Source organism: Aotus nancymaae, unplaced genomic scaffold (genome assembly GCF_030222135.1).
Source record: "Aotus nancymaae isolate 86718 unplaced genomic scaffold, 86718_ANA_hifiasm-v0.15.2.pri h1tg000003l, whole genome shotgun sequence".
Lineage (NCBI taxonomy): Eukaryota > Metazoa > Chordata > Mammalia > Primates > Aotidae > Aotus > Aotus nancymaae.
This window is the reverse complement of record NW_026988414.1, coordinates 73684392-73709059: the sequence shown is the minus strand read 5'-3', so window position 1 is coordinate 73709059 and position 24668 is coordinate 73684392. Positions and strand designations below refer to the sequence as shown.

Sequence of the window (24668 nt, the reverse complement as noted above, 5' to 3'; positions counted from 1 at the left end):
TGGCTCACGCCTGTAATCCCAGCACTTTGGGAGGCCAAGGCAGGTGGATCACAAGGTCAGGAGTTGGAGACCAGCCTGGCCAACATAGTGAAACCACATCTCTACTAAAAATACAAAAATTAGCTGGGTGTGATGGTAGGCGCCTGCAGTCCCAGCTCCTCAGGAAGCTGAGGCAGGATAATCGCTTGAACCCGGGAGGCGGAGGTTGCAGTGAGCCGAGATCGTGCCACTGTACTCCAGCCTGGGTGACAGTGAGACTCTGTCTCAAAAAAAAAAAAAAGATGCCCCTTCATCCCAGTCCAGTTAACTGCTCCCTTACCGGCCCAGGGCAGGAGGGGGTAGGAGGCCAGGAGATCCTGTGTGGGGTGGGACAGTGTGTGATGTGTGGAGGGCAGGGCATTTTAGAAGATTGCAGTCCTGGAGGTGAGCTGTGCAGAGCTCCTCGGGCCTGCAATCCTCTCCACGCCAGTCGCCCGGGTGCGGGCAGGAATGACCCTGGTCGGGCTTTCTCCTGGATCCCTGGGGGCTGAGGGAGACGTAGCTATCATTCCCAGCATCCCCCTGCAGCCCGAGGCCTCCCCAGCCCTACCTCAGCTTCCCTGGCTTTTGCTGCAGTCTTTCTTGCCCCAGCCTGCGGGCAGCAGCCACCCCTCTTGTTCTTGGCGCAAGAAGAGAAGCGCAAGTAGAAAAAATAATTTAATAGAGAAACAATGAATGACACTCCTCACACTCAGCCTCCTGCAGAGAGGACAGGCAACTCTTGCCCAAGAAATCACCAACACCTGCTGATTATTTAAAAGAATCTCAAATACATTCTTTCTCTTCCAGGTTAAATTCACTTTGTCCTCATAAGTGCCCATGTTGTGGGCTGTGGAGGTATCAATCCCACTGAAGAGATGGGGAGACCCAGACCCAGAGAGAAGGGGCTTGCCCAGGGCTTCACACTGGGGTAGTGACAAAGCAGGCCTAGAAGTGGGCAGCCTGGAGTGTGCTGGGTCAGACCGTCCCCAGGTCTCCCTGTCCCCAGGCTCAAACTCCAGCACTGCACTGTGGCTAGTGTGGTCCCCAAGAGGAACGGAGCTGGGAGGGATGAGGACCAAGGACCCCTCCTCAGTGCTGCCTAGGCCAGGGCAGGAACAAGGCATGGGCTTCTTAAATTTGCCCCGCCCTTACAACTTTCATGCTTGGAGGATTAACTCAAAGTACCAAAACAGCGGGCAGGAGTGCATTCCCAGGAAGACCGGTGGGCTCTGGGGGGGTGGTCCCTGAGGGGTGCTGGAGTGCCCCATTCCAGTGCAAGGAGGAGCTGAGGTGGAATAAGAGGTCCCGGGAAGGGCAGGCCAGGGGCACAGCTGCCTGCTGGCAGGGCGAGGGCAAGCACAGAAGTGCCCTGCAGGGGCCCCCTGCCCTCTTCTCAGAGCAAAAAACCATAGACGGCTGCATGCCCCAAAACGGACAGACACAGGACCCAGTAACCAGCGAATAACAAAGGTCTCGTGAAAGAAATGCTGTTCTCCCAGAGTCCTGCCCTCCCCTCCAGCATACAGCATGGCTATCAAACCCTCTGCGGGGTGCAGAGTAACTTGAGGGAGGCTGGGGACTCTGGGATAAGGGGCTCTGGGATAAGGGATCTCAGCACTGTGCATCCAAGAAGCCTGCTTGCCAGGGCTGCCGTGGGCTTCATCCTGGGCGCCAGCCTGGGTCAGGCTCTGCCCCGGATGGTTCACATCTGTCCAGTCATTCTTCCGGGGTCACTGCAGGGAACAAGCTGGGAGGGAGGGGGACAATGGGGGAGGACCAGTCTCAGGTCTTTGGTAAGGGAGGCAGAGCCCAGGGCCCCCAGCCACCACCCCTCCTTGAATGGAGGATCGACCCCAGGGCAGAACTCACAGCTACGAACAGACTCCGACAGCCCCTCTTTGTCCAGGGTCTCAGCTTCCCAGCGAGATTCCCTCATCTGTGGGATGTGAAGACAGTGCAAGGGGTGAGAGGCAGCCAGAGGAGTCACGGCACACAGTGCTGAGCAAGTGAGAGAGTGAAGGACAGAGACGGGGATGGGGAAGCCTTCAGAGGAGGCGGGAGAGCAGACGTACACCAGCAGGACGGGGATGACAGCCACAAGCAGAAACGATCAGAACCCACAGACCCTGGCCCCAGCGTGGCCCCCATGTGCCCACCTTGACCTGCTCCTTCAGGTATTCAGCTCGGGCCATAAGGTTCTGAACCTGCCAAGGAAAGATATGCCCTTGGGTATGGGGGAGAGTGGTGGGGACGGGGGTTCAAAGGGAATTCCTCCTCACCCCTGATGCTCTCCAGAACCCTCTGCCCCATCAGAACAACCTGCCTCCTGAGTCCTTTATCTGCTCCTTCCTCCAGGAAGCCTTCCCAGACTTTTTGCCACTGGGTTCCCAGATCCTCCACTGCCCTGTCTGAGCACCCCAGCCCTATGGTTCAACTTCCAGACTTGGAACACCCTGAGGATGGGGCATTCCAGAGGAAACCCAAAGAGGTCCCCACAGATAAGAGCAGAGACAAGGGGAAGAGGAAGCCCCCCAACCCTCTCAAGCTCAGTGGGCACCTCAGTGTGAAGCAGCTCCCGCCTCCGGCCCGGGGGCTCCGCTGTAAAGAGAGGGCGTGTGGTGAGGGCAGGGTGGCCAGGGGCCATGTCAGGGGCAGAGATGGTGGCCCTCACCTGCCAACAGCAGCAGCAGCTCCCCCAGGCTGTGCTGGTACAGGTCTAGGGCATCCTGCTCCCTGCCGGCGGCCTCCTCCTGCAGCCACATGAATACCAGGCCACTTAGGGTCACAGCCAGGATACCTCCCCGCCCCCCGCTCCCCTCCCACTGGCACAAACCTTGGCCATGGCAGCCGAAGCCACTTCCAGGGCTGCTAGGAGGCGTGGCTTGTCCCGGGCCATCTCTGGGATGAGAGGAAAGCCTCAGGGTGAGGGAAGCCGACTGCCTGTTTGCTGCAGGATGCCTCTCCCCACCTGCCTCCCACTCAGGCTGTGGGGAGGTTTGCTGGAGGTCCTGGGGTCAGCTAGAAGCCAGAGTCTACCTCTGAGCAGGTCTCGGGCAGAGGTCCCCTGCCTCAGCAGGGCCTGATTGGAGGAGGAGACGATGGCCTTGAGCTCCTCGGCCCGGGACACGTACTGCCCCACCTGTAGCAGGAAAAGGGCCTGAGGAGGGGCTGCCCCACCCACTACCCTTGCCAGAACCCACGTCCAAGTTCTCCCTCTGTATTGTTAGTGACTGCCCCAAGCTATAAACATGTCAGGGGGCAAATGAGACTGGCCTGACCCATTCCCAGCTCTGTGTTGCAGGAGAGGAAGCTCCAATTCTAAGAGAGCCATTCCCCAGGGGCCCCGAGACTGCTGGGCCTTACCCCCTGCCCCCCCACTTCCTCATGGGGACTCTCACCCACCTTTGCCTTAATTGCCTCCTTCCGCTGGGCATCCACTTCATCTGCAGAAAGTGGGGCTTCATATGAGGAATCTGGGGGAACCCCTGCCCCACACCAAACCCTCTGGAATCCCTCAAAACACAACATTCCAGGTTTATGCTCTGCTTTATCGCCTACAAAATTCTCGATAGAGAACTGGAATCCACCTACTGCAGCCCTGGATGACTCCCATCCCTGCTGCACCCAGGGGCTCAGGCATGGCCTATGACTCACAGTGCAGGGCAGGTACAAAGAAGTCCAGAGCCTTGCAGTAGAGCGATAAGGCAGCTGCTGCGTCCCCCTCCTGGTCTTTCTTCACAGCCTGTACCACCAGCGCAGTCTGGGGGATGGGCAGATCACGGGTCAGGTCCACCTCCCTACCCTCCCACGCTCACCAGGATGGGAGGTCAGCCCCCTGAGCCCGCCCTCTGTCTCTGCTGGGCAAGTCACCTATTCACCACCAAAGTGGGGAATGAGACTTCCAGCCCACCCACAGCCCACCCCATCCCCACCCGCCTGCTCACTGCTCGCGCCAGACTCTCCTCGCTGGGCATGTGCTCCAAGTCCACCCAGGGGTGTGCAAAGAAGTCCTGGAAGGAGATGCGCCGGCTGGGGTCCCGCTCCAGGAGCCGCTGCAGTAGGTCCCGGCAGTCTCGGGACAGCAGGGGCCGGAGCGGGAGCTGCAGGGAAGGGGACGGCAGGGACAGATCGCACTGGGCTCCAGCACCTCCACCCCTAGCCCAGAGGTCTGTGAGAAACCCCAGACGTACATGTTGGACAGGTGGGGAACCTGAGACCAGGGAGGAACAGGGTGGGTCAAGATGATGGCGCCAATGGGGAGCCAGGCCTCCATCCCTGAGCTCCTGGTGCACCCACGCTGGAGCCCTGAGCTGAGCTAGAATTGTGTTTATGGGTCCTTATTCCCTCCCTGGACTACGCTCCTGGGAAGGTTGGGCCTGGCTTTGCTTTGGCCTTCTCTCCACAAGGGCCTGCAATATAGGCCCTGTGCTGCCTACTGGGGGCTGATCAGAATCCCTGGGACAGCCCCGCACCTTGACTTCCAGCCTAGAGCATGCCCCTCCACTACGAAGGCAGCCTGGAGCCCATACTCCAGTCTGTGCAAGTGAGACGGAGGTCTAAACCCTCAGGGCCCTGACTCCCTCCACCCCCTCCAAATGGTCGCTAAGGCCCTGCTAGACCCACCTCAATGACCCGGTTGCTACGGATCTTCTCTTCCAGCTCCGAGAATGACCTGGAGGCAAAGGGGGGCTGCCCGAAGAGGGCTTCTGTGGAAGGGAGGCAGAGCAGAGGCTGGGAAGGGATGTGTCAAGCCTGGCCTGGCCCACACCTGGGGAGGAGGGGGCCTGACGCCCCTCAGCAAGGGCCCTGAGCCAGCAGTCAATTTTCATCAGAACCCTTCAGGAGTGGCCCAGAGGGGAAACAGTGTAGGCCTCAGGGTGAGAGGCACGGAAAAGGGGGGTCTCACCATAAAGGATGACCCCCAAGGACCAGAGGTCCACACGGGCATCATACTGCCGCTGGCACACCATCTCGGGGGCCATGTAGAGCGGGGAGCCACGGAGCACGTGCTTCTCATCCCACGGGGACATGTGCTGTGCGAAGCCAAAGTCTGCAGGCAAGAGGCCAGGCAGCAGGACTGAAATTCCAGCTGCTTCTGCTCCTGGCTTGTAAAGCCTCACCCTGGGCTCCTCTCCACCCTCCAGACCCGCCAGGATCAACCCTATTTCCAAGCCTCTGCTCATCATTAGCCTGGAATACTTTCCTATATTTGCCTCTGGGGTGTAAAACCTACCCATCCTGCACAGCTCCCTCAGGCACCTTTTCCTAGGAAGCCCACCTGATGACACCAGCTACATGGATAAGCCCCCACCCTCTCACTGTCCCCCCAGGCTAGGTTCTACCACAGTCTCTGGCCTCCAGCGTCAATTCTTGTCCAAATTTTATCAAAGGTCACCACTTCCTACTCTCCCACCACAAACCCTCCTAAGTGGCCACAGATGGGAGTCACAGACTTGAGCCCCAATTCTGATGACAGACCGAGTCCTGACCCTGAGCACAGAGTGATCCCTGATGCTGGTCACGCACTGAACCCTGACACTGTTCCCAGACTGAACCCTCAACCTGGACACACAGTGAGTCCCACCTCTGGCCACAGACTGAGCCCTAACTCCTCCCATTATGCTGCTGGACTTGAGCACGGGTAGTCTGAGAATACTTCTGCCTTTTGATGACAGGGCCCAAACCCAGACTTCCCATCCTGTTACTGTTTGAGGACTCAATAGAGGGCTTCATGAGAACCAGGGCTGCTGAGTGAGCCCTGGCAGAGGGAGGCCTCTGCACTCTCCAGACCTCAACCCCTGCTGTTCCAGATAAAGACCTGCCAGTTTTAGTTGGGGCTTCTCCAAGGAGCTCAGCAGAATGTTCCGTGGCTTCAGATCCAGGTGAGAGATATTCCGTTCGTGCAGGAACTGCAGGGCGCTAGCTGAGGAGCAGGACCCATGAAGAGAGACACGTCAGAGCCCATTCCCACTTGCCTCTCACCTCCTGGGCTCACATCTGCCTCCTCACACATTTGCTTCCTCAAGCCTGCACAACCCCAGTTCCTGCCTGGCTGGTCTAATGTTTTCCATATAAGCACAAGGACCTCACCCTTCTAGAAGTTTGCCACCCCACCCAGAGTGCCCATCCTCCTCCCTTCTTCCCCTTCACAAGTCTCCCCACCTCCCAGGAGCCTCCCTGGATGCCCGGCCCTTGAGAATCTTGCTCTTTTCCTTGGCACAGCACTTGAGTCCTACTCACAGGGCTCTGGAATGTTCTGCAAGGTCCTTATATTATGTTCTACATGTGGAAGCCTGAACACCCCACAGGGGAGGGCTCCTCCCTCATCTCACCCATGGCATCCTTGAGCAAGGGTTGAGTGTATGAGATAAACAGGACCCTAAAATTCCAGGCTGTGCAGGAGGTAACTGCAATGTGTGTTAAGTCTCTAAGCCTGGGGGTGGGGTGTGATGGTGCGGGGGGCAGGGGGGGATGCAGAGAACAAGGGACAGAGTGTCAGGCTGGGGTCACAGGCCTTTACCTAATTGCTGCATGAAGACACGCACCACCTTCTCAGGCAGAATCCTGCGGGTATGGATGAAGCGAGACAGGTCGCCCCCTGCGCAGAACTCCATGATGAGGTAGATATTGTCACTGTCCCACTGTGGTTAGAGGTAGAGAGGCAGCCTAAAGAGAGTGTCCCTTCTCCAGCTCCCTTTGGCATCGGCCCCGCCCCAGGCTCGCACCTGGAAGTCTTTCAGCTGCACAATGTGGGGGTGTCGAATGCCCTTGAGGATCTCAATCTCTGTCAGGAGGTTCTCCACCGATGCCTTGTTCAGACTTTTCTTGGCTACACACTTTATGGCTACCACCTCACGAGTGTCCTTCTGTGAGACAGGAGATTTGGCGGCTGTGCCTTGCGGGGGCCCGGACCCTTGCCTGGCTGGAAAGGCTCCGTTTGGTTCCCTCTGTCCCCCAAAACTGCCCTATTGCACACCAGCACTGGGCTTCCCAGCTTTCCCTTATGAGGCCAGTGAGGCAAGTGGCCTCTGGAATCTTGGCTTCCCGACCCAGCCTGGTCTTTTCCAACCTTCGGCTAGAAGACCCATTTCTTTGCATTCTAGAGTGCCCCCGACAGAGGCCTGTCACTCAGGAGTCTAGAACCGCCCACTCTGCCTCCTAACTGACTCTAGTCCCAGACTCCTCCCAGCCCACCAGGTGATCTGTTTTGAGCCTGTTCTTCAGCCACTGACCCTGCAGGTGGATGCAGGTGCGCTCGTTTTTTAAGACCTAAGCGTGGCGGTCGGCTCCAACCTCCGCCGAGGATCAGGCTGGGGCGAGGCCGGCCTCCCGCCCCTAACTGCTCCCCACGCCATCGCTAACCTCTCGGAGTCTCCCCGGCTGACACCAGCCGGGCTCGCCCCGGGTTGGCGGGCACGGGGCCAGCGGCCGGCACCCACCTTGGCGTAGGCCTTGTACACCGTGGCGTACGTGCCGCTGCCCAGGCGCTCGGTGAGGATGAAGCCGTCCACGCGCGGGGGGCCCCAACCGGACCCCGCCATCCCGGCCGCTCGCGCCCGCGCAGGCGCTTCCTCGCTGCGGGCGGGGGTTCCGGGCAGGGGGCGGGGCGGCTCCACGCGACCCACAGCGCCGCCCGCCGGAAGTGCAGCGCGCCGCGGAGACGCTGCTCCGCCCCGCTCCCGGCGCCCTTCCCTGGTCCACGCGTCTCACGGGGTCACGCGCCCCTCCAGTTCCTTCAGGGCCCACGAGGGGACACGGAGGCCCCTGCGAATCGAGAAGTGAGCGGAGGACGGCCGGCGCAGCCTCCGGGGACTCCCAGCGGGCGCAGAGGCATCTAGAGATCGCTCACTTGTGGGCGCGGGTGGCGGAGTGGGCGTGTGGCGGCGACGGCGTCCAGGAGGCGCCGCCCTGAGAGCTGCAGCTCTGAAAGCCGAGGTACTGGGACAAGAAGGCATCTTTGGAAGAGACCGCGTTGGCTTCCCGGAGCTTCCAGCTGCTTTTCACTCTTCTGAGGAAGGGCCTTGACCTGTTTATTGCATCTCAACTGTCCCCGCTCTCCAAGCCTAGCAGCAGCGCCCAGCCCCGAATCCGGTGGGCTGCCCCTTTCTCCCAAGTCCACCAGACGTGAGAACCAGTGTGGTCTGAAAATGTCTTTTTATTTTTATTCAAGCACAAAAATGGAGACATATACATTTGTACAAGGCGGGGGGGGGGGGGGCGGAATACCAGAAAGGAGTTTATAAAACCCCAGCCCCTGCCAGTATCGTTCATTGGCTTGGGGACTGCCTGAGCGGCTGGAGGCCTGTGGCTGCCTCCGACCCAGGGCAGGAGGCTAGTTTTGTGGAAAGTTCCCCCGAGTCCACACAGCCGGTCGGCAGCCTTGAGGGACAGGATGCAGGTTTTAAGGATGGACTTCTAGGTGCCCATCATAGTGACACACCCCCTGGGGTGTAAGCCAGACTCCACTCGGGAATTAGGGGGCCTTCCAAGAGATGGCTTATAAGTCTCTGCTGAAGGATGCGGTTCTGGACTGGCCCTGCCCTTCCTGAAAGTCTGGATCCTGCTGATGGGGGGAATGGGCGGGGCGGGTGGCATCTGAAGCAGAGGCAAAGGCAGCTGTCCCTCAGAGGGAGGGGAAGTCACAGCAAACGGCCAAACCAACCACATCAGGACAGGCAGACCCCACCCTCCTAAAAGACGCTGGGCAGGACAGCTTGGGGTCAGTGTCCTTGGTCCCTCCCAGAATCCCACCAACCACATTGCACGTTCAGAAAGTCTAAAGAGAGTAAGGCTCGGCAAGGGAGCTCCAGAGGGCTCAAAGTGCTGTCCCCAGCAGATGCGTGCAGGGGGCTAAAGGGCTATGAATCCGTTTATGAGGACCATGAGGCAGGGAAGAGCTTGAGGCAACCAGCCTTCTCTGGAAGGCTGGAGACCACTCCAGTGATCTGGGGAACAGAGCTGTCTGCCAGAGCCTCTGAGAGGCTTATTCCCAGTCTGGGCAGAAAGGGTTGGGCTGTGTCTGAGAACCAGATTCAGGTCAGGCCTGCAGAGTTCGGGGAGTCGAGGCCCAGGACCCTAGCAGAAAACTCCAGCTGGGGTGGGCCCAGGTCAGCCAGTGATCCCAACTGTGGGGGCATCTGTGTGTCTACAAGGGTAAGAGAACTTCAGTCCCACTGCTTCCAGAGAAAAAAGTATCCTACAAAAGCACCACCAGAGAAGGAAAGATGGCTTTGTTTTTTTTGTGTGTAAAAAAAAAAAAAGTCCCTGTCCCTCCCTCCCCTTCCAGGGAGAGCTGGTCACTGAGGGAGGAGGAAGAGCCACAGCAAGACCCCCTCGAGGTCTGTGCTGGGCACAACCACCACCAGATAAGGCACCCACGGATAAATGCAGCTCAAGGCAGGTGAGAGAAAGGCTGAAGCGGAGAGAAGAGAGTCAGAAGGACTAATTTCCCTGGAAGGCTCCTTGGGCAGCAGATGAAGCAGCTCTGTGGAAGGTTCTGCTGCTGAAGATGCCCTGGGAAAACTCCTCCTGAGCCTGCTGGAAGCTGGCCCCTGTCCGGCGGTACAGGGAGTGCACCTGGTGAAGAGGGGTGGGGTGAGAGGAGCCTGCCCTTTGGGCCCACCAGGAACCTAGACATCCAGGTTATACTCCCAAAGGGGTCACCAGGAGCCCAGCACTGCCTGACCTCCCACCCAGAGCCCTGGAGAAAGGTGCTGGACCTTTGGGGGGCCAGGAGGTCCAACCGCAGTCGTGAAGAACATCTTGGGGGAAGGGCAGGAAACAGGGACCTGCTTCCTCCCATTTGCTGTCAGCCCTGCCCACACCACTCACCCGCTGCAGGAGGAAGACGGAGAGCACGGCACAGAGGGTGAAGAAGCCAGCCACCACCATCATAATGACTGATACGGCCAGGGCATCCTGGCCCAGTGTAGACAGGGCTGCAATCCAACCGCTGCAAAGGGAGGAAGAGGCCAAAGGGAGCAAAGTGGGAGTGGGCCCCAGAGCCAGCAGAAGGGGCTCTTCTCTAAGTGGCTGCTGCGTCCTGATCATCACTTTGGCGTCTCCCCACAGCACAGGGAGCCCTATGAGCCAGAAGCCCTTGGCCTGTTAGAGGCCAGACCTCCTCAGAGGCTGACAGGCCCACACTACCCCATTCACACGGGGAATCTTCTGATTATGTGAGGTCTGAAAGGGGTATGTGGTTGCTGCCTTCACAGACTCAGAAGCAGCACTGGGTTGGGTGCTGTGGCTCTTGCCTGTAATCTCAGCACTTTGGGAGGCTGAGGCAGGAGGACTGCTTGAGCCCAGGAGTTCGAGACCAACCTGGGCAACAGAGGGAGGCCCTGTCTCTACAAAAAACAAAAAAAGGCTGGGCGCAGTGGCTCACTTCTGTAATCCCAGCACTTTGGGAGGCTGAGGCAGGAGAATCACTTGAACCTGGGAGGCAGAGGTTGCAGTGAGCCATGATCACACTACTGCACTCCAGCCTGGGCAACAGAGTGAGACCCTGCCTCAAAAAAAAAAAAAGGTAGCACTGGGCTGGGCCTTCTGCTGCTGCTTTGGGGGTGGGGAGTATGGAAAGCGTGGCTGCTCGATCCTGAGGACCCACCCTCTGGGAAGGAGGATCACTGGCCAACTAGCTGTCACCTTTCTGAGCCCCATGTCCTCATCTGTAAAAGGGATAGCCTCATGTTTCTTGACTTCAAAACTTACTACAAAGCTATAGTCACTAAAATGGTGTAGGGCTGCCATAAAGATAGACATAGATCAATAGATAATGGAAGAAAACTGAGATTCCAGAAATGAACCCATACACCTATGGTCAAATTATTATTATTATTATTATTATTATTATTATTTTTAAAGACAGGGTTTCACCATGTTGGTCAGGCTGGTCTTGAACTCTCGACCTCAGGTGATCTGCCTGCCTTGGCCTGCAAAGTGCTTGGATTAAAAGCGTGAGCCACCACGCTCAGCCTATTATTATTATTTTGAGACTGAGTCTTGCTCTGTAGCCCAGGTTGGGGAGCAATGTCACGATCTCAGCTCACTGCAACCTCCGCCTCCCAGGTTCAAGCAGTTCTCCTGCCTGAGCCTCCTGCGTAGCTCAGATTATAGGCACCTGCCACTGCTCCTAGCTAATTTTTGTATTTTTGTAGAGATGGAGTTTTGCCATGTTGGCCAGACTGGTCTCAAACCCCTTTCTGACCTCAGGTGATCCACCTGCCTCACCCTCCCAAAGTGCTGGGATTACAGGTGTGAGCCACTGTGCCCGGCTGGTCAATTAATTTTGACAAGGGTGCCAAAACCATTCAAAAGAGAAAGAATAGTCTCTTCAACAAATGGTACTGGAACAATGATACCTACATGCAGAACAATGAAGTTAAATAATTATTTCAACCATATGCAAAAAGTAACATAGGCCAGGCATGGTAGCTCATGCCTATCATCTCAGCACTTTGGGAGGCCAAGGCAGGAGGATCACTTCAGGCCAGAATTTGAGACCAGTTTGGGCAGCATAGCAAGACCCCATCTCTACAAACAATTAAAAAAATTAGCCAGGCATATATGCCTGTAGTCCTAGCTACTCAGGAGGCCAGGGCAGGAGGATCACTTGAGCCCAGGAGGTCAAGGTTATAGTGAGCTATGATTTTGTCACTGCACTCCAGCCTGGGTGACAGAGCAACACCATGACTTTTTTTTTTCCCCAAGACAATGTCTCGCTCTGTCACCCAGGCTGGAGTACAGTGGCACAATCTTTGCTCACTGCAACCTCCATCTCCCAGGTTCAAGCAATTCTGCCTCAACCTCCCGAGCAGCTGGGATTACAGGCCTCTACCACCAAACCTAGCTAATTTTTTTTGTATTTTTTGTAGACGCAGTTTTGCCACGTTGGCCAGGCTGGTCTTGAACTCCTGACTTTAGGTGAGCTGCCCACCTCGGGCAGGGTGGGGGGGGTTGAGTCTTCAAATTCAATCTGGTGGACTCTTGCCATGCAATACCTTCTGCAAGAAAGCCCTCAACAGATGCAACCCCTCAGTCTTGGACTTCCCACCCTCCAGAACCATGAGCCAAATAAACTTCTATTGTTTATAAACTACCCAGGGGGCCGGGTGCAGTGGCTCACACCTGTAATCCCAGCACTTTGGGAGGCCAAGGCGGGCAGATCATGAGGTCAGGATATCGAGACCATCCTGACCAACATGGTGAAACCCTGTCTCTACTAAAAATACAAAAATTAGCTGGGTGTGGTGGCGCGCACCTGTAGTCCCAACTACTTGGGAGGCTGAGGCAGGAGAATCACTTGAACTGGGGAGATGGAGGTTGCAGTGAGCCAAGATCGCACCACTGCATTCCAGCCTGGGCAACAGAGGGAGACTCCATCTCAAAAAAAAATAGACTAAATAAATAAATTACCCAGTGAGCAATATTCTGTTAAAGCAGCACAAAACAGACTAAGACAGTAGGTGAGGACATGGAGAAACTAGAACCCTCATACATTGCTGGTGGGAATGTAAAACCCTCAATAAGTTAAATATAGAATTACCATATAACCCAGCAATTCTACTCCGACCTAGGTAGATATCCAAAAGAACTGAAAACAGATAAGCAAAAAACGTGTTCACAAATGTTCATAGCAGCACTATTCACAACAGCAAAAAGGTGGCAACAACCCAAATGTCCATCAGCTGACAAATAACTCAAATGCAGAAGATCTATACGACAGAATATTATTCGGCTGTTAAAAGGAATGAGCTACTAATACATACTACAATGTGGATGAATCTTGAAAACATGCTAAGTGAAGGAAGCCAGAAGCAAAAGCCACATATGGTATGATTCTATTTGTAGAAAACATCCAGAATAAGTAAAGCAGTCTAATGAGTAGTGCCTGCTTACTGGGTATGGAGTTTCCTTTTGGGGTGATAAACATTTTCTAGAACTAGATAGTAGTGATGATCATACAACATTGTGAATATACTAAATGCCAGAGACTTACATAGTTTGAAGTTATTTCAGTGGTAAATGGTAAATTTTATGTATATTTGACAATCAGTAAAAAAAAAAAAAGTGGGATTATATCTATTCACCCATGGGTCTCATAAGACATGATGAAAAAAATGGTCATGGAAGGGCTTTGGAAAGGCATTAGGAGGCTGCAGAGCTTGGCGAGGTGGGCCCAGGCAGGGCAGTGAGGGCAGAGCCAGGGCCAGAACTCAAGCCTTCTGATTCCCATTCCAGGTGCAAACAGCAGTCATGAATCACAGCTTTTCTACCAGGGTCTCACTTAGGTAACAAGCAATGAAATTGGGTCACTGGTCAAAAGGCACCAGATTAATGACAGCAGGGCAAGAAGCATGAGAGGTGGTGGGAGGGCAGCGTGCACTTGCTCGGAGGGCAAGGGGAGGCAGCCCTTCTCTCCCCACTGCTCTGGACTTGCCAGCTCTGCCGGAGGGAGGGCACCAAAATAGCACCGCCCTTCCAGGCTCAGGCTGTCAGCCAAGTGCCGGTCTGACCTTTCTGCAATGCTCCCTGTGCACTGGGGCAGAAAGGAAAACATAGCCATCAGCTTTTCTTTTGAGATTAATTTTGAGCTGAGGACTGAGGTACCCTGGAAACTCAAACCAGCCTTATGCTCAAAGAGGGCGGCCAGAAGAAGCCTGTCCGGGGGAGGTGAGGGCCCTGTCTCCTTAAGTTACAAGGCATCTGGAAAAAGTTGCAGCTCAGAGTCTGCAAAGGCCTGGGCATTCATCAGCCTCCAGGAGGGTGTGGCAGGAGAAAAGAAAGAGGCTGCAATCCAGGGCACGTCACAGTCATGGCAGCCTAAAGATTCAAGCCAAGTTCATCCACAACACCCTAGAAAATGGAGAGCAAGGAAAGATAGCGTTTTTGTGTTTTGTTGTTGTTGTTGTTGTTGTTGTTGTTTTTTGAGACCGGATCTCACTCTGTCACCCAGGCTGGCATGCAGTGGTACAATCATGGCACACTACAGCCTCAACCTCCTGGGCTCAAGTGATCCTCCTGCTTTAGCCCCCCAAGTAGCTGGGACTATAGGTGCATGCCACTGCACCAGGCTAACTTTTTTATTTTTGGTAGAGACGAGGTCTCCCTGGGTTTCCTAGGCTGGTCTCCTGGGCTTGAACAATCTGCCTGCTTCGGCCTCCCAAGTACTAGGATTCCAGGCATGAGCCACTGCACCCTACTGATAGTGAGTGTCTTTTGATGCCTTTAGTATCAAGGAGAAAAAAAAAGTGAGTGGCTACTGAGGAAGAACTGGGGAGAAGGCCCAAAGCAGAGCCGAGCTGGCCCACTCACCCACTCCCTGCCACGGGAAAAGCAGGATCACTGGCGGGGCTCTCTGGGAGCTAGAAAACGGCAAGAGAGGCTGAGCCCCACATTCAAAGCCTAATTCCCTCTGTGACGCCCAGGTCTCACCTGTCCCCCAGGCCAGGGATGCCAACCAACTGGATGATGTAGATCCCTATTTGACAAAAAAATACAAAGAAGAACACAAAGAAGCTGAAAGAGTTGTCGGACCTGTGGAGAGAGGAAAATGAGAAGTCACAAGAGGGCGTGGCCATGTTCCTCGGCACCCTTACGTGGTGTGACATTTCTCCTCACCAGGAGCCAAGAGGCAGCACAGGCAAGAGACAGAGCTCCAGGGGCCCAGCCACACCACCCATAAGGACACACCTGGGAGGTGGAGGTTGCAGTAAGCTGAGACTGTGCCACTGCACTCCAGCCTGGGTGACAGAGTACAATTCTGTCTCAACAAAAAAAAGGCCAGGCGCAGTGACTCACACCTGTAATCCTAGCACTTTGGAAAGCTAAGGCAGGTGGATCACTTGAGGTCATGAGTTCAAGACCAGCCTGGCCAACATGGTGAAACCCTGTCTCTACTAAAAATTAGCCAGGTGTGGTCACACATGCCTGTAAGCCCAGCTACATAGGAGGCTGAAGCAGGAGAACCATTTGAACCCAGGAGGAGGAGGTTGCAGTGAACTGAGATCGTGTCATTGCACTCCAGCCTGGGCAACAGAGCGAGACTCTCTCTCTCAAAACAAACAAACACACACAATAGAACTTGAAGATATTGGTAACAAAAAACAATGAAAAAAAAAAAACGCATACATCTGAGTGGAAGAAAAAAATATCTGGGCAATAGGGCACACCAGACAAAACTCTCTCAAGAGCTGAGCACCTCCATCTCTGTGTCCCTGAGGGCGCGATCACAGTGAGGGCTCAGGGCCTCCCATGGTACAGGGATGGTTCCGCTGCTACCCCACCACCTCCTTCCCAGGGCCTGCTGGGCTCCCAGCCCTGAAAGCACCAACCCTGAGGTACAAATCCAGAACCCCCGGGGGTCTGTAAGGTGTATCCATTCATGTTCCCAGTATCTAGCTTAGGTGTTGGCACTCAGTGAGTTACTGGGGAGCATCAGCAGTCATGGAGAGAGAGCCCTGGAGAGCACTCATCTGAGAGTGCACACCCAGAGCCTCAGAAGGGAGCTCCCCAAAGAGCGTCCCCTCCCTCTTCCCAGTAACGGCATCAGCCAGACTGGGACCAGTAGGATGGATGGTCCCTTCTCTAGGTCTCCTGTGCCTGGTCCAAGGACAGGGCCCAGAGCAGACCTCAGGTACAAAAACTGAGGAACAGGGCCCCCGATCTCCACTCCGGGTGGGAATGGGAAAGTGGATTTCCCTACCGTTCTCTTTTGCTCTAAGACTTGGATAGGGTCCCAGGGCCTATAGCCCTTAGCCTGCTACCTTGGATGTCAGCCATAAAGTTCACCCCTTGCCCCAGCCTCACTCACCTAAAGGCCTTGTAGATGGGTCGGTACCAACAAAGGAAGGCACAGGGAGTGAAGATTAGAAACCACAGGATCGAGAGGCCAAAGTCCACTCCCTTGGAGCTGTTGCTTGAGAACCAGGCCAGGCAGGCGAGCAGGTTCAGAAACAGAGTCACCGAATGCACTGGGGAAGGGGACAGGACAGAGTTATGACTTGTGCCACAGTCACTGAAGGGCTCCAGTGTGGCGGCCACTCCCTCGGAGAGGTGAGGTTCATGCTGCGAAGGCAGCTGCAGAGACAGAGGAGCCCGCTGTGTACCCAGGTGGGGACAGCTCCCAAATCCTGGTTTTATGGAACTTCAAAACCAGGCATCAAACTAAGTTTCTGAGAGGTGATGGGCAGCCCGGGTATCTGAGGGGAGGGAGTGGAAGGAGGATGCAGAGCCTGGTCCTTGGGGAAGGAAGTCTTTCTCTTGGCAATGCTTTTCCCTGACCCTGGATGGCCCCTGATGGAGCTGCAGGGAGTCTTCTTCCTCACCCGTCAGAGTCCACGGGCCTGTGGGCAGGGGAGGCCCTCACCCAAGGAGGGCTTTTTAGTGCAGTGAGCTCTGAAGGCACTTGGAAGCCTCTAGTTAGTCCCACCCCTTCATCTGTGGTCTGGACTGCCCCTTTCAAGGAGGTTTCCAGACAGGGAGCAGCCTGTGGGCAGAGGCATCTACCCAACCGAGCCCAGGCACTGAGGAAGGCTGGAGTCTGCTGAAAGCCAGTAGACCAGGGAGGAGCAGCCAGGCCAAAGATGGGGGCTCTCAAGTTATACCCAATTCGCCCTTGCGCTTGGAGGGCGGGAGTGGGACTCACACATCCACAGGTAGTAGAGCATCTTGCATATCCGCTGGTAGTCGGCAGGGATCTCTGTGGAGAAGTCCTGATAGAAGCAGGGCTTCACAGGGCACCACGAGGGCAGGGGTGGCCAGTTGTTCTCTCTCACTGTGTGGGAGAAAAACAGTGACGAGGTGAGGGCCCAGCCTCCGAGGGGCATCGAGGGGTGTGCACGCCAGCACAGTGTATGGGCCAAACCAGGGCTCCCAGAGGGGCCCCAGCAAGCGGGGCTTGGAGTCCGCATGGAGCGTGGAGTGGGACGGAACAGGATAACAGAACCCAAAGAGACACCAACAAGCTCACACTGAGACAATGGACCCCAAATACACTGGAAAATACAGAGAGCTAAATGGCCTAAATGATTATTATTATTATTATTATTATTATTTTTAAGACAGGGTTTCACCATGTTGGTCAGGCTGGTCTTGAACTCCTGACCTCAGGTGATCCGCCCGCCTTGGCCTCCAAAGTGCTTGGATTACAGGCGTGAGCCACCACGCCCGGCCCTAAATGATTATTTTTATTAACAAGCAGCCCGTGTGATACCTCAGTTCATCACCATTAGCAAGGAATTGTGGGACCAATGCCCCTATATTATCAAAGAATCAAGGAATGTTAGAGCTAGGAAGGAGTGCAGAAGTAATTGACAGCCATTACAACCACACTGTAGTTCTGACTTGCAACTTACTACTCTCCCCAGGACCACCGTCCTGCCATGAGAAGAGCCCCACAAAGCTCTGAGGCAGCCCAGGAAGAAGGCAGCTCAGGGTGAATGCTGGAGGCCCTCCGCACAGGGCTCAGGACACTCTTCTGCGCCAGGCAGGCAGTCCCAGGCCCCAGCAGCCTCCCTTACCATGCAAGCTGGCCACGGTGTTCTGCAGCTCCCGCTCCTTGCGTTCTAGCTCCGCAGCTTTTTTGTCCAGTTCTTCCTGCTGCCGGAGCAGGCCTGCCTGGGCTGCAGACACCACGGCCTGGAGAGAACAGGGGAGGTACAGGAACAGCCAGACACAAGAACCAGAAACAGTGTCAGCCTGGGTGGGCAGGCAGAGAAGCCTTGCCCCAGGCAGGGACAGCCAGCAGGGAATCTCAGAAGCAGTCCCCGCCCCACAGAGTGTCTTAGGTACCAGAGACCACCACAGAGAGGCCAACCTGTCTTCCACTGCCCCGCCTTCCTGGCCCCTCGGCCATGGCTAGGTTCCCCTCTTCTTTCATCCCTAAGCTTGAGTTGGGAAAATTATCCCCAGTGGCTTCTCTACTTCTCCCCAGTATCGGAGTCAAGGCAGAGCTCAGCGATTGTGACCTCTGGGAAAAAGACCTCACAAGAAACTAAACTGTAACAATAAACCCACAGACCCAAGTCTCATTTGAAGAGCTGGGTGTGTGAGACAGAAGGCAAACCGTGCAAGCCTGCTAGCCGTGAGTGGAAAGGGAAGACACGTGAGGGCACATGGTGTATACCTAAGCCTTAGGACCTGTACAAGCACCCTGTCCCCTGGCCTGCCCCCCGGAAACTGCCTCCTGAGGTCCCCCTAAACCGAGACTGGCGAAGCCCCAGGACAGCCCCTTAGGTGTGGTCCTGCCCTGCCTGGCTTAGTGGCAGGCAGAGTCCATGCTTATCTCCTCTCCAGGCAGGGCGGAGCCTCTGAGTGACGGTAAGGGACTGACTGTACGTGAGGCTGAACAGACCTGGCCCCGGGGCCCTACACCTGCTGGTGGCTGCTGCCGTTGGGTCAGCTTCCTCCTGAAGGATGAGACCACAGTCCTTTTTAGGGAGAGATCTCAAACTGGGCATCTCACAGGATGACAAACCAGGTGCACGTGTACACAAACACACATCAACCTCTCCAGAAGCTCTCCAAAGACCTAAGGCTGCCTTTGGGAGGTGAGTTTCAGGCACTGGGGGCACAAGCAGGAGCAGAACCTACCCCGCTGTGCCATGCTGGGGGTCTTCACCTCCTCCAAGTCTGTGACTCAGTCGAGAAGGACCCAGCTCCCTACAGCCCACCACCCAGCTGCACAGAAAGGCACCCTGCACCTAAGGCCTGCCTCACTTCCACAGAGCTCTGGGGCCTGGGAGGGGCACAGGGCAGGCTCCAGGCACCCTGCCCTTCCTCCTGCTTGTCTACCACCAGGCCTACCTTCGGAAGGCTTTGCATGTAGCTGTCTCTGAGAATACTATCTCCTCCTAGAAGCATCTGCCTCTCTGAGAGCTCGTCCACTTCCAGGAATCGGGCAGGCAGGACCTTGCCAGCCTGTCTAAGCAGGAGTTGCAAAACACGACTCCACCGAGGGTCACACTCATGGGGGCAGTGAGGCGGCGCAGTGGAGCGCCAGGCACAAAGCTGACAAGATTCACAGTATTTAATGAAGGGACAAAGGAAGACAGGGAGGAAGGTGAGAATTAATGAAGTTAAAAAAAGAGAGATTCGGGCCGGGCGCGGTGGCTTACGCCTGTAATCCCAGCACTTTGGGAGGCCGAGGCGGGTGGATCACGAGGTCAAGAGATCGAGACCATCCTGGTCAACATGGTGAAACCCCGTCTCTACTAAAAATACAAAAAATTAGCTGGGCACGGTGGCATGTGCCTGTAATCCCAGCTACTCAGGAGGCTGAGGCAGGAGAATTGCCTGAACCCAGGAAGCGGAGGTTGCGGTGAGCCGAGATCGCGCCATTGCACCACTCCAGCCTGGGTAACAAGAGCGAAACTCCGGCTCAAAAAAAAAAAAAAAAAAAAAAAGAGAGATTCTGGGCCCCAAAGGCCCGAGGAGGACCTGGAGGGGCACAACAGGGACAAATGCTCTCTCTGGAGGCAGCAAGGAGCCCGGCTGGTGAGGAGAGCTTATTTCTCTGTGGTAGTGGTGGGTGGGATGGGGGAGTGAGGATGCTGATTGGCAGAGCAGGCCCTCTACTTGTAGATGACCAGATCCAAAGAAGTTAGTTAGAGGGCCCTTGGTGGGGCTGAGGCTGGAGGCTGGCTGCTTGCCCCCCACCTGAAGTCTCAGCTACCAATCTGGGTATTTCCCTAGCGGGAGGGAAAAGGCAAAGAGTTCTTTGTCAGCAGTACCTGGGGGGTCGGCTGGGTGGGTTCCACTGAGGGCTGGAGAACCGCTGGCTGCGAGGACCCAGGGAGCTGTGTGGCAGGAACTGTTGTTGCTGCATTTGTCTACATGGAACAGATCAAAGGACAGAAGTGAGTGGGACTCCAGTAGTTGGTGACTGGGGGGGCAAACCCACAGCAGGATGAGTGACATGCCCTGCCTGTGAGGGGACTCCCTCGGGGCCTGCACTTGCTTCCTAGCCAGCAAGCCTCAGGTTCCGGCCATCTGATCCCCAACCCAGCACCCCTGGCCTCGCTGGGTCCAGTGCCCTCAGGCACTGCCCTGACCTCCCTGGGGAGGGGCCCAGTCATGGATCCCAAGGGGAGAATTTCACTGAGCGCCTGGTGGCTTTCCCATCCTTACCCCGCCTCCCGGGTTCACGTTAGGACTGTCCCTTCGAGGACTGCTGCTTCTCAGAGCTCCTTCTGCCCTTGCCAAGGCTCCCTGCCCCAAAGGCCCCAGCACCACCCAGAGGACCACAGGACTCGGAAAGAGGGCACGCTCACCAACCTCTGAGAATGGGTTGAATTCCGCCAGGCCGCCCTGCGGGGCATTGGTCAGCTGGGTCACAGAGGGATCCTGAGAAGGTGAGAAAGAGCCCTCAGACTCGGAAGAGAAAACCCTGGCCAGGGGCCACAGGCGAGCTGGTGATGCCTGGCTGAAGTGGGGCTGCTGATCATCCTCCCGGCACCCTGAAAAGCCTCTGTTTTTTTTTTTTTGAGATGGAGTCTCGCTCTGTCGCCCAGGCTGGAGTGCAGTGGTGTGGTCTTGGCTCACGGCAACCTCCGCCTCCAAGGTTCAAGCAATTCTCCTGCCTCAGCCTCCCAAGTAGCTGGGATCACAGGTGCCCGCCACCACGCCCAGCTCATTTTTTGTATTTTTAGTGAAGACAGGGTTTTGCCATATTGGCCAGGCTGGTCTCCAACTCCTGACCTGATCCACCTGCCTCAGCCTCCCAGAGTGCTGGGATTACAGGCCTGAGCCACGACACCTGGCCGAGAAGCCTCTCTGGAAGGGTCCTGTGCTTGCCCCTGCCACACCACAGCTGCAGTCCCTTCTCCCTTCCTGGAAAAGTTTCAGCCCAGAAAAGACCCAGAGCAAGCTTCACCCTGAGGCCTGAGAGTACACACCACACAAGCCCCTGTTGGTGCCCTGTGCAGACTCAAAATGGTTCACAGTATTTACCTCTAGGGAGTGGTTTTTTGGGTTTTGGCTGGGTGGAGTGCTGAGGGGGCAGAAACTTACTCTTGACTTTATAACCTTTCTATACTATTTTATTTATTATTCCTCTTATTTTTAAAAAGATAATCTAAGGTGGCCAGGAGTGGTGGCTCTCATGCCTGTAATCCCAGCACTTTTAGGAGGCCAAGGCAGGTGGATCACCTGAGGTAGGGAGTTCAAGACCAGCCTGACCAACATGAAAAAACCCTGTCTCTACTAAAAATACAAGATTAGCAAGGCATGGTGGGGCATGCCTATAATCCCAGCTATTCATGAGGCTGAGGCAGGAGAATTGCCTGAACCCAGGAGTTGGAGGTAGCGGCGAACTGAGATTGCATCATTGCACTCCAGCCTGGGCAACAAGAACAAAACTCCATATCAAAAAAAAAAAAAAATATATATATATATATAGTCTAAGGTTCTAGAACAAAAACATGCTGCTGGCTGCCAGTCCTGATTTTATTAAATCAGGCACACTTGCTAAGAGCAGAGATATGATGGGCTCAGATGAAAATCCAAGAAAATGTTTTTGGGTTTGGGGGGTTTTTTAAAGTCTTTTCATAAAATCCAAGAATGTCCTCAAAACACAGCCTTGTCTCCCTTTCCCATCTGATCTCTGCATGGGGGCTGCCATCCTCTTTTCTGGGCCCTTGCTGGCCTGGGGCAGTTGTCTTTACCCTGCCCCGCCCCCAGCAGATCCTCTGCACCCTCCCCTTCCTGCTAACAGAAGCAGGGCTCAGGTCCAGCTTCACAGCCATGCCTGGGCTCCATGAGGAACAGCCCTGAGTGTGGCCAAATTCAAGGCTGTTCCTGCCTGTGGAGACACTGCTCAGGTTCCACACCTCACCCCACACCCTGAATTATTAAACCAGATGCTCCCATCCTCCAGGCCCAACCTCACCTCCACCGGAAGCCTCTGCAGAGCCAGTTTTTTTTTTTTTTTTTTTTTTTTTTTAAGATGGAGTCTCACTTTGTGACACAGGCTGGAGCTCAGTGACACAATCTCGGCTCACTGCAACCTCTGCCTTCTGGGCTCCAGCTCTTCTTGTACCTCAGCCTCCCGAGTAGGTGGGATTACAGGCACCTGCCACCATGCCCACCAGCTAGTTTTTGTATTTTTAGTAGAGATGGGGTTTCACAAGCCAGGCGCAGTGGCTCGCTCACACCTATAATCCCAGCACTTTGGGAAGCCGAGGTGGGCAGATCATAAGGTCAGGAGTTCGAGACCAGCCTGGCCAATATAGTGAAATCCTGTCTCTACTAAAAACACAAAAATTAGCCAGGCATGGTTGCGGGCACCTGTAGTCCTAGCTCCTTGGGAGGCTGAGGCAGAATAGCTTGAACTCGGAAGGCGGAGGTTGCAGTGAGCCACGATCACGCTACTGCATTCCAGCCTGGGTGACAGAGCAAGACTCTGTCTCAAAAAAAAAATAATAATAATAATTAGCTGGGCATGGTGGTGCATGCCTGTAATCCCAGCTACTCGGGAGGGTGAGGCAGGACAATCGCTTGAACCCAGGAGGCGGAGGTTGCAGTGAGCTGAGATCACGCCACTGCACTCCAGCCTGGGTGACAGAGCAAGACTGTGTCTCAGAAAAAAAAAAAAAAGAGAGAGAGAAGGGGTTTCACCATGTTAGGTAAGCTAGTCTCGAACTCCTGACCTCAGGTGATCCGCCCACCTCGGCCTCCCAAAGTGCTGGGATTACAGACGTGAGCCACCGCGCCTGGCCTCCAGTTCTTTTTTTTTTTTTTTTTCTTTTTTCGAGACAGGGTCTCACTCTGTTGCCCAGGCTGGAGTGCAGTGGTATAATCATAGCTCACAGTAGCCTCAAACTCCTGGGCTCAAGCAGTCCTCCCACCTCAGCCTCCTGAGTAGCTGGGATTACATAGATGAGCGACCAGGCCTGGCTCATTTTTAAAGCTTTTTTTGTAGAGATGGGGTCTTGCTTTGTTGCCCAGGCTGGTTTTGAAGTCCTAGGCTCAAGCGATCCTCCCACCTTGGGCTCCCAAAGCGCTAGGATTATAAATGTGAGATACCTCGCCCTGTCCAGATCCAATTCTTAAATACGATGCTAATATTAGACGCACTCACAGAGTGACCCCTTTAGTTTACAGATGTAGAAACTGATATTTACCATGATCCTAGGACTCAAAATGAGAGCTCTCTCTGTACTCTAAGCATTTATAGAGCTGAGGGTCAGAATTGAATATGTTCTCTGGTTTTATCACAGATACTACCTCTTATCTGCCCACGTGAGCCACCAGTTCCTAGTGGGTATGGCTGTCTGACCAGCCCCAGGCATACAGCCAGGACTCACTCTGTGTCTGGACGGGCCTCATCCTACAGCCTCCACCCCCTTCCAACCTGCTCTGTGACAAAGAATGTGACTATGTCCTTCCTGCTGAACACCACCTCTTTGATGGCTCCTGCAACTTGGACAAAGTGACAGGGTGACGTTCAGGAGGCTCTGCGTGGCTGAGGAATTGGCCCTGAGGTTATTTCATACGTGAATGGCCAGTGGTTTACTCCAGAATGATCTGGTTTCCTGCGAGGAAGATCTGGGGCTTGGTATCGGTTCCCCTTTCAGATGCAGCAGTCACCTAGCCACCGCTGAAGTCACCGAAATCGGATCTACCATCCACAGAACTGGCTCCTTGAGTCTGAGTCACCACAGGACAGAGGAAGAGGGGCCGCTCTGGTAGCAGTTTCAGGTGCTGGCATATAGACATCTGGCAGGGTGCACATGTTTACTAGGTGACCTCCAGGCCCACAAAGAGATGCCATTTCCTTTACGAATGGCAGACAGAAGGGGACTGTGGATGGGGATGATAGGGTGACTGCCCTGTCCACTCTGACCCCTCCCCTTTTCCTACAATCTTATTTATTTATTTTTTTTAGAGATGGGGTCTTACTATGTTGCCCAGGCTGGAGTGCAGTGGCTATTCACAGGCACGATCCCACTACTGATCAGCACAGGAGTTTTGACCTGCTCCGTTTCCGACCTGGGCCTGGTTCACCCCTCCTTAGGCAACCTGGTGGTCCCCCGCTCCCAGGAGTTCACCAAATTGATGCTGAACTCAGTGCGGACACCAGATCGGCATAGCACACTACAGCCCAGAACTCCTGGGCTCAAGCAATCCTCCCACCTCAGCCTCCCGAGTAGCTGAGACTATAGGCACGGGCCACAGCGCCCGGCTCCTACAATCTTAAAGACATGGCCGTGGACTCCTCACTGGGCTCCTCATAAACAAATCCGATCTCCACTGGTAAGCTAGAAACTCTCTGCCACCACGTGCATCTGTGTCTAGTTCATACTTTCGTTCCCTGGTGCTTGGTGACGAGCCTGCGGCAGCACAGCAGCTCAGGGAAGGTTTAAGAGGACATGCGGCACGCTGTAGGGCCTTCCATTTCTCTAGGAAGCACTGCCCAAGAGCCAGGGCAGCAGCCCAAGGGCCTGGAAGCATGCTGCCTAGGAAGAACCACCTGAAATGCGGAGACAAGTGGATATTTCCCATCAAGAAAACCTAGGTTCTTGCTCAGAGATGTGTGTGGCTTTAAGACAAGCTGAGTCCTGGCAAGAAAGGGAGGGAGGAGGAGGGACTGGGGAAGGAAGCTGACATTTACTTAGTGTCCCCTGTGTGCCAGACTCACCACACAA

General features: G+C 55.1%; 2 protein-coding genes across 5 annotated transcripts in view; both read right to left on the bottom strand.

Annotated features, from left to right (window-relative positions):
* Positions 1–683: 683 nt before the first annotated feature.
* On the bottom strand, positions 684–7562 carry ULK3 (unc-51 like kinase 3). 3 transcript variants are annotated; one of them, XM_012457638.2, is made up of 16 exons: positions 7461–7562; positions 6747–6887; positions 6542–6662; positions 5840–5944; positions 4928–5071; positions 4645–4727; positions 3966–4121; positions 3676–3781; positions 3424–3464; positions 3058–3160; positions 2855–2919; positions 2693–2771; positions 2579–2619; positions 2178–2225; positions 1891–1957; positions 684–1768 (listed from the first exon to the last, which is right to left on the bottom strand). In XM_012457638.2, the coding sequence occupies exons 1-16, from the start codon at positions 7560–7562 to the stop codon at positions 1752–1754; spliced, it is 1419 nt and encodes a 472-aa protein (XP_012313061.2). In that variant the 3' UTR covers positions 684–1751. The 3 variants fall into 3 exon arrangements, with proteins under 3 accessions (XP_012313061.2, XP_021523946.2, XP_012313062.2); XM_021668271.2 differs by having other exon boundaries at positions 6747–6884; positions 7461–7543; XM_012457639.2 differs by lacking the exon at positions 7461–7562 and having other exon boundaries at positions 3058–3100; positions 6747–6830.
* Positions 7563–8240: 678 nt separating this feature from the next.
* SCAMP2 (secretory carrier membrane protein 2) overlaps positions 8241–24668 on the bottom strand; it is a 31374-nt gene continuing 14946 nt past the window's right edge. The window contains exons 2-10 of one of the 2 annotated variants that reach the window (XM_064382612.1): positions 20299–20367; positions 19759–19853; positions 18829–18961; positions 17544–17661; positions 16670–16798; positions 15836–15995; positions 14458–14559; positions 9853–9973; positions 8241–9597 (exon numbers count right to left, since the gene is read on the bottom strand). In XM_064382612.1, the coding sequence (XP_064238682.1) occupies positions 9463–9597; positions 9853–9973; positions 14458–14559; positions 15836–15995; positions 16670–16798; positions 17544–17661; positions 18829–18961; positions 19759–19853; positions 20299–20367 (1062 nt within the window). In that variant the 3' untranslated portion in view covers positions 8241–9462. Of the gene's footprint in view, positions 9598–9852; positions 9974–14457; positions 14560–15835; positions 15996–16669; positions 16799–17543; positions 17662–18828; positions 18962–19754; positions 19854–20298; positions 20368–24668 lie in introns of both variants that reach the window. The other variant, XM_012457637.2, reaches the window with a different exon arrangement.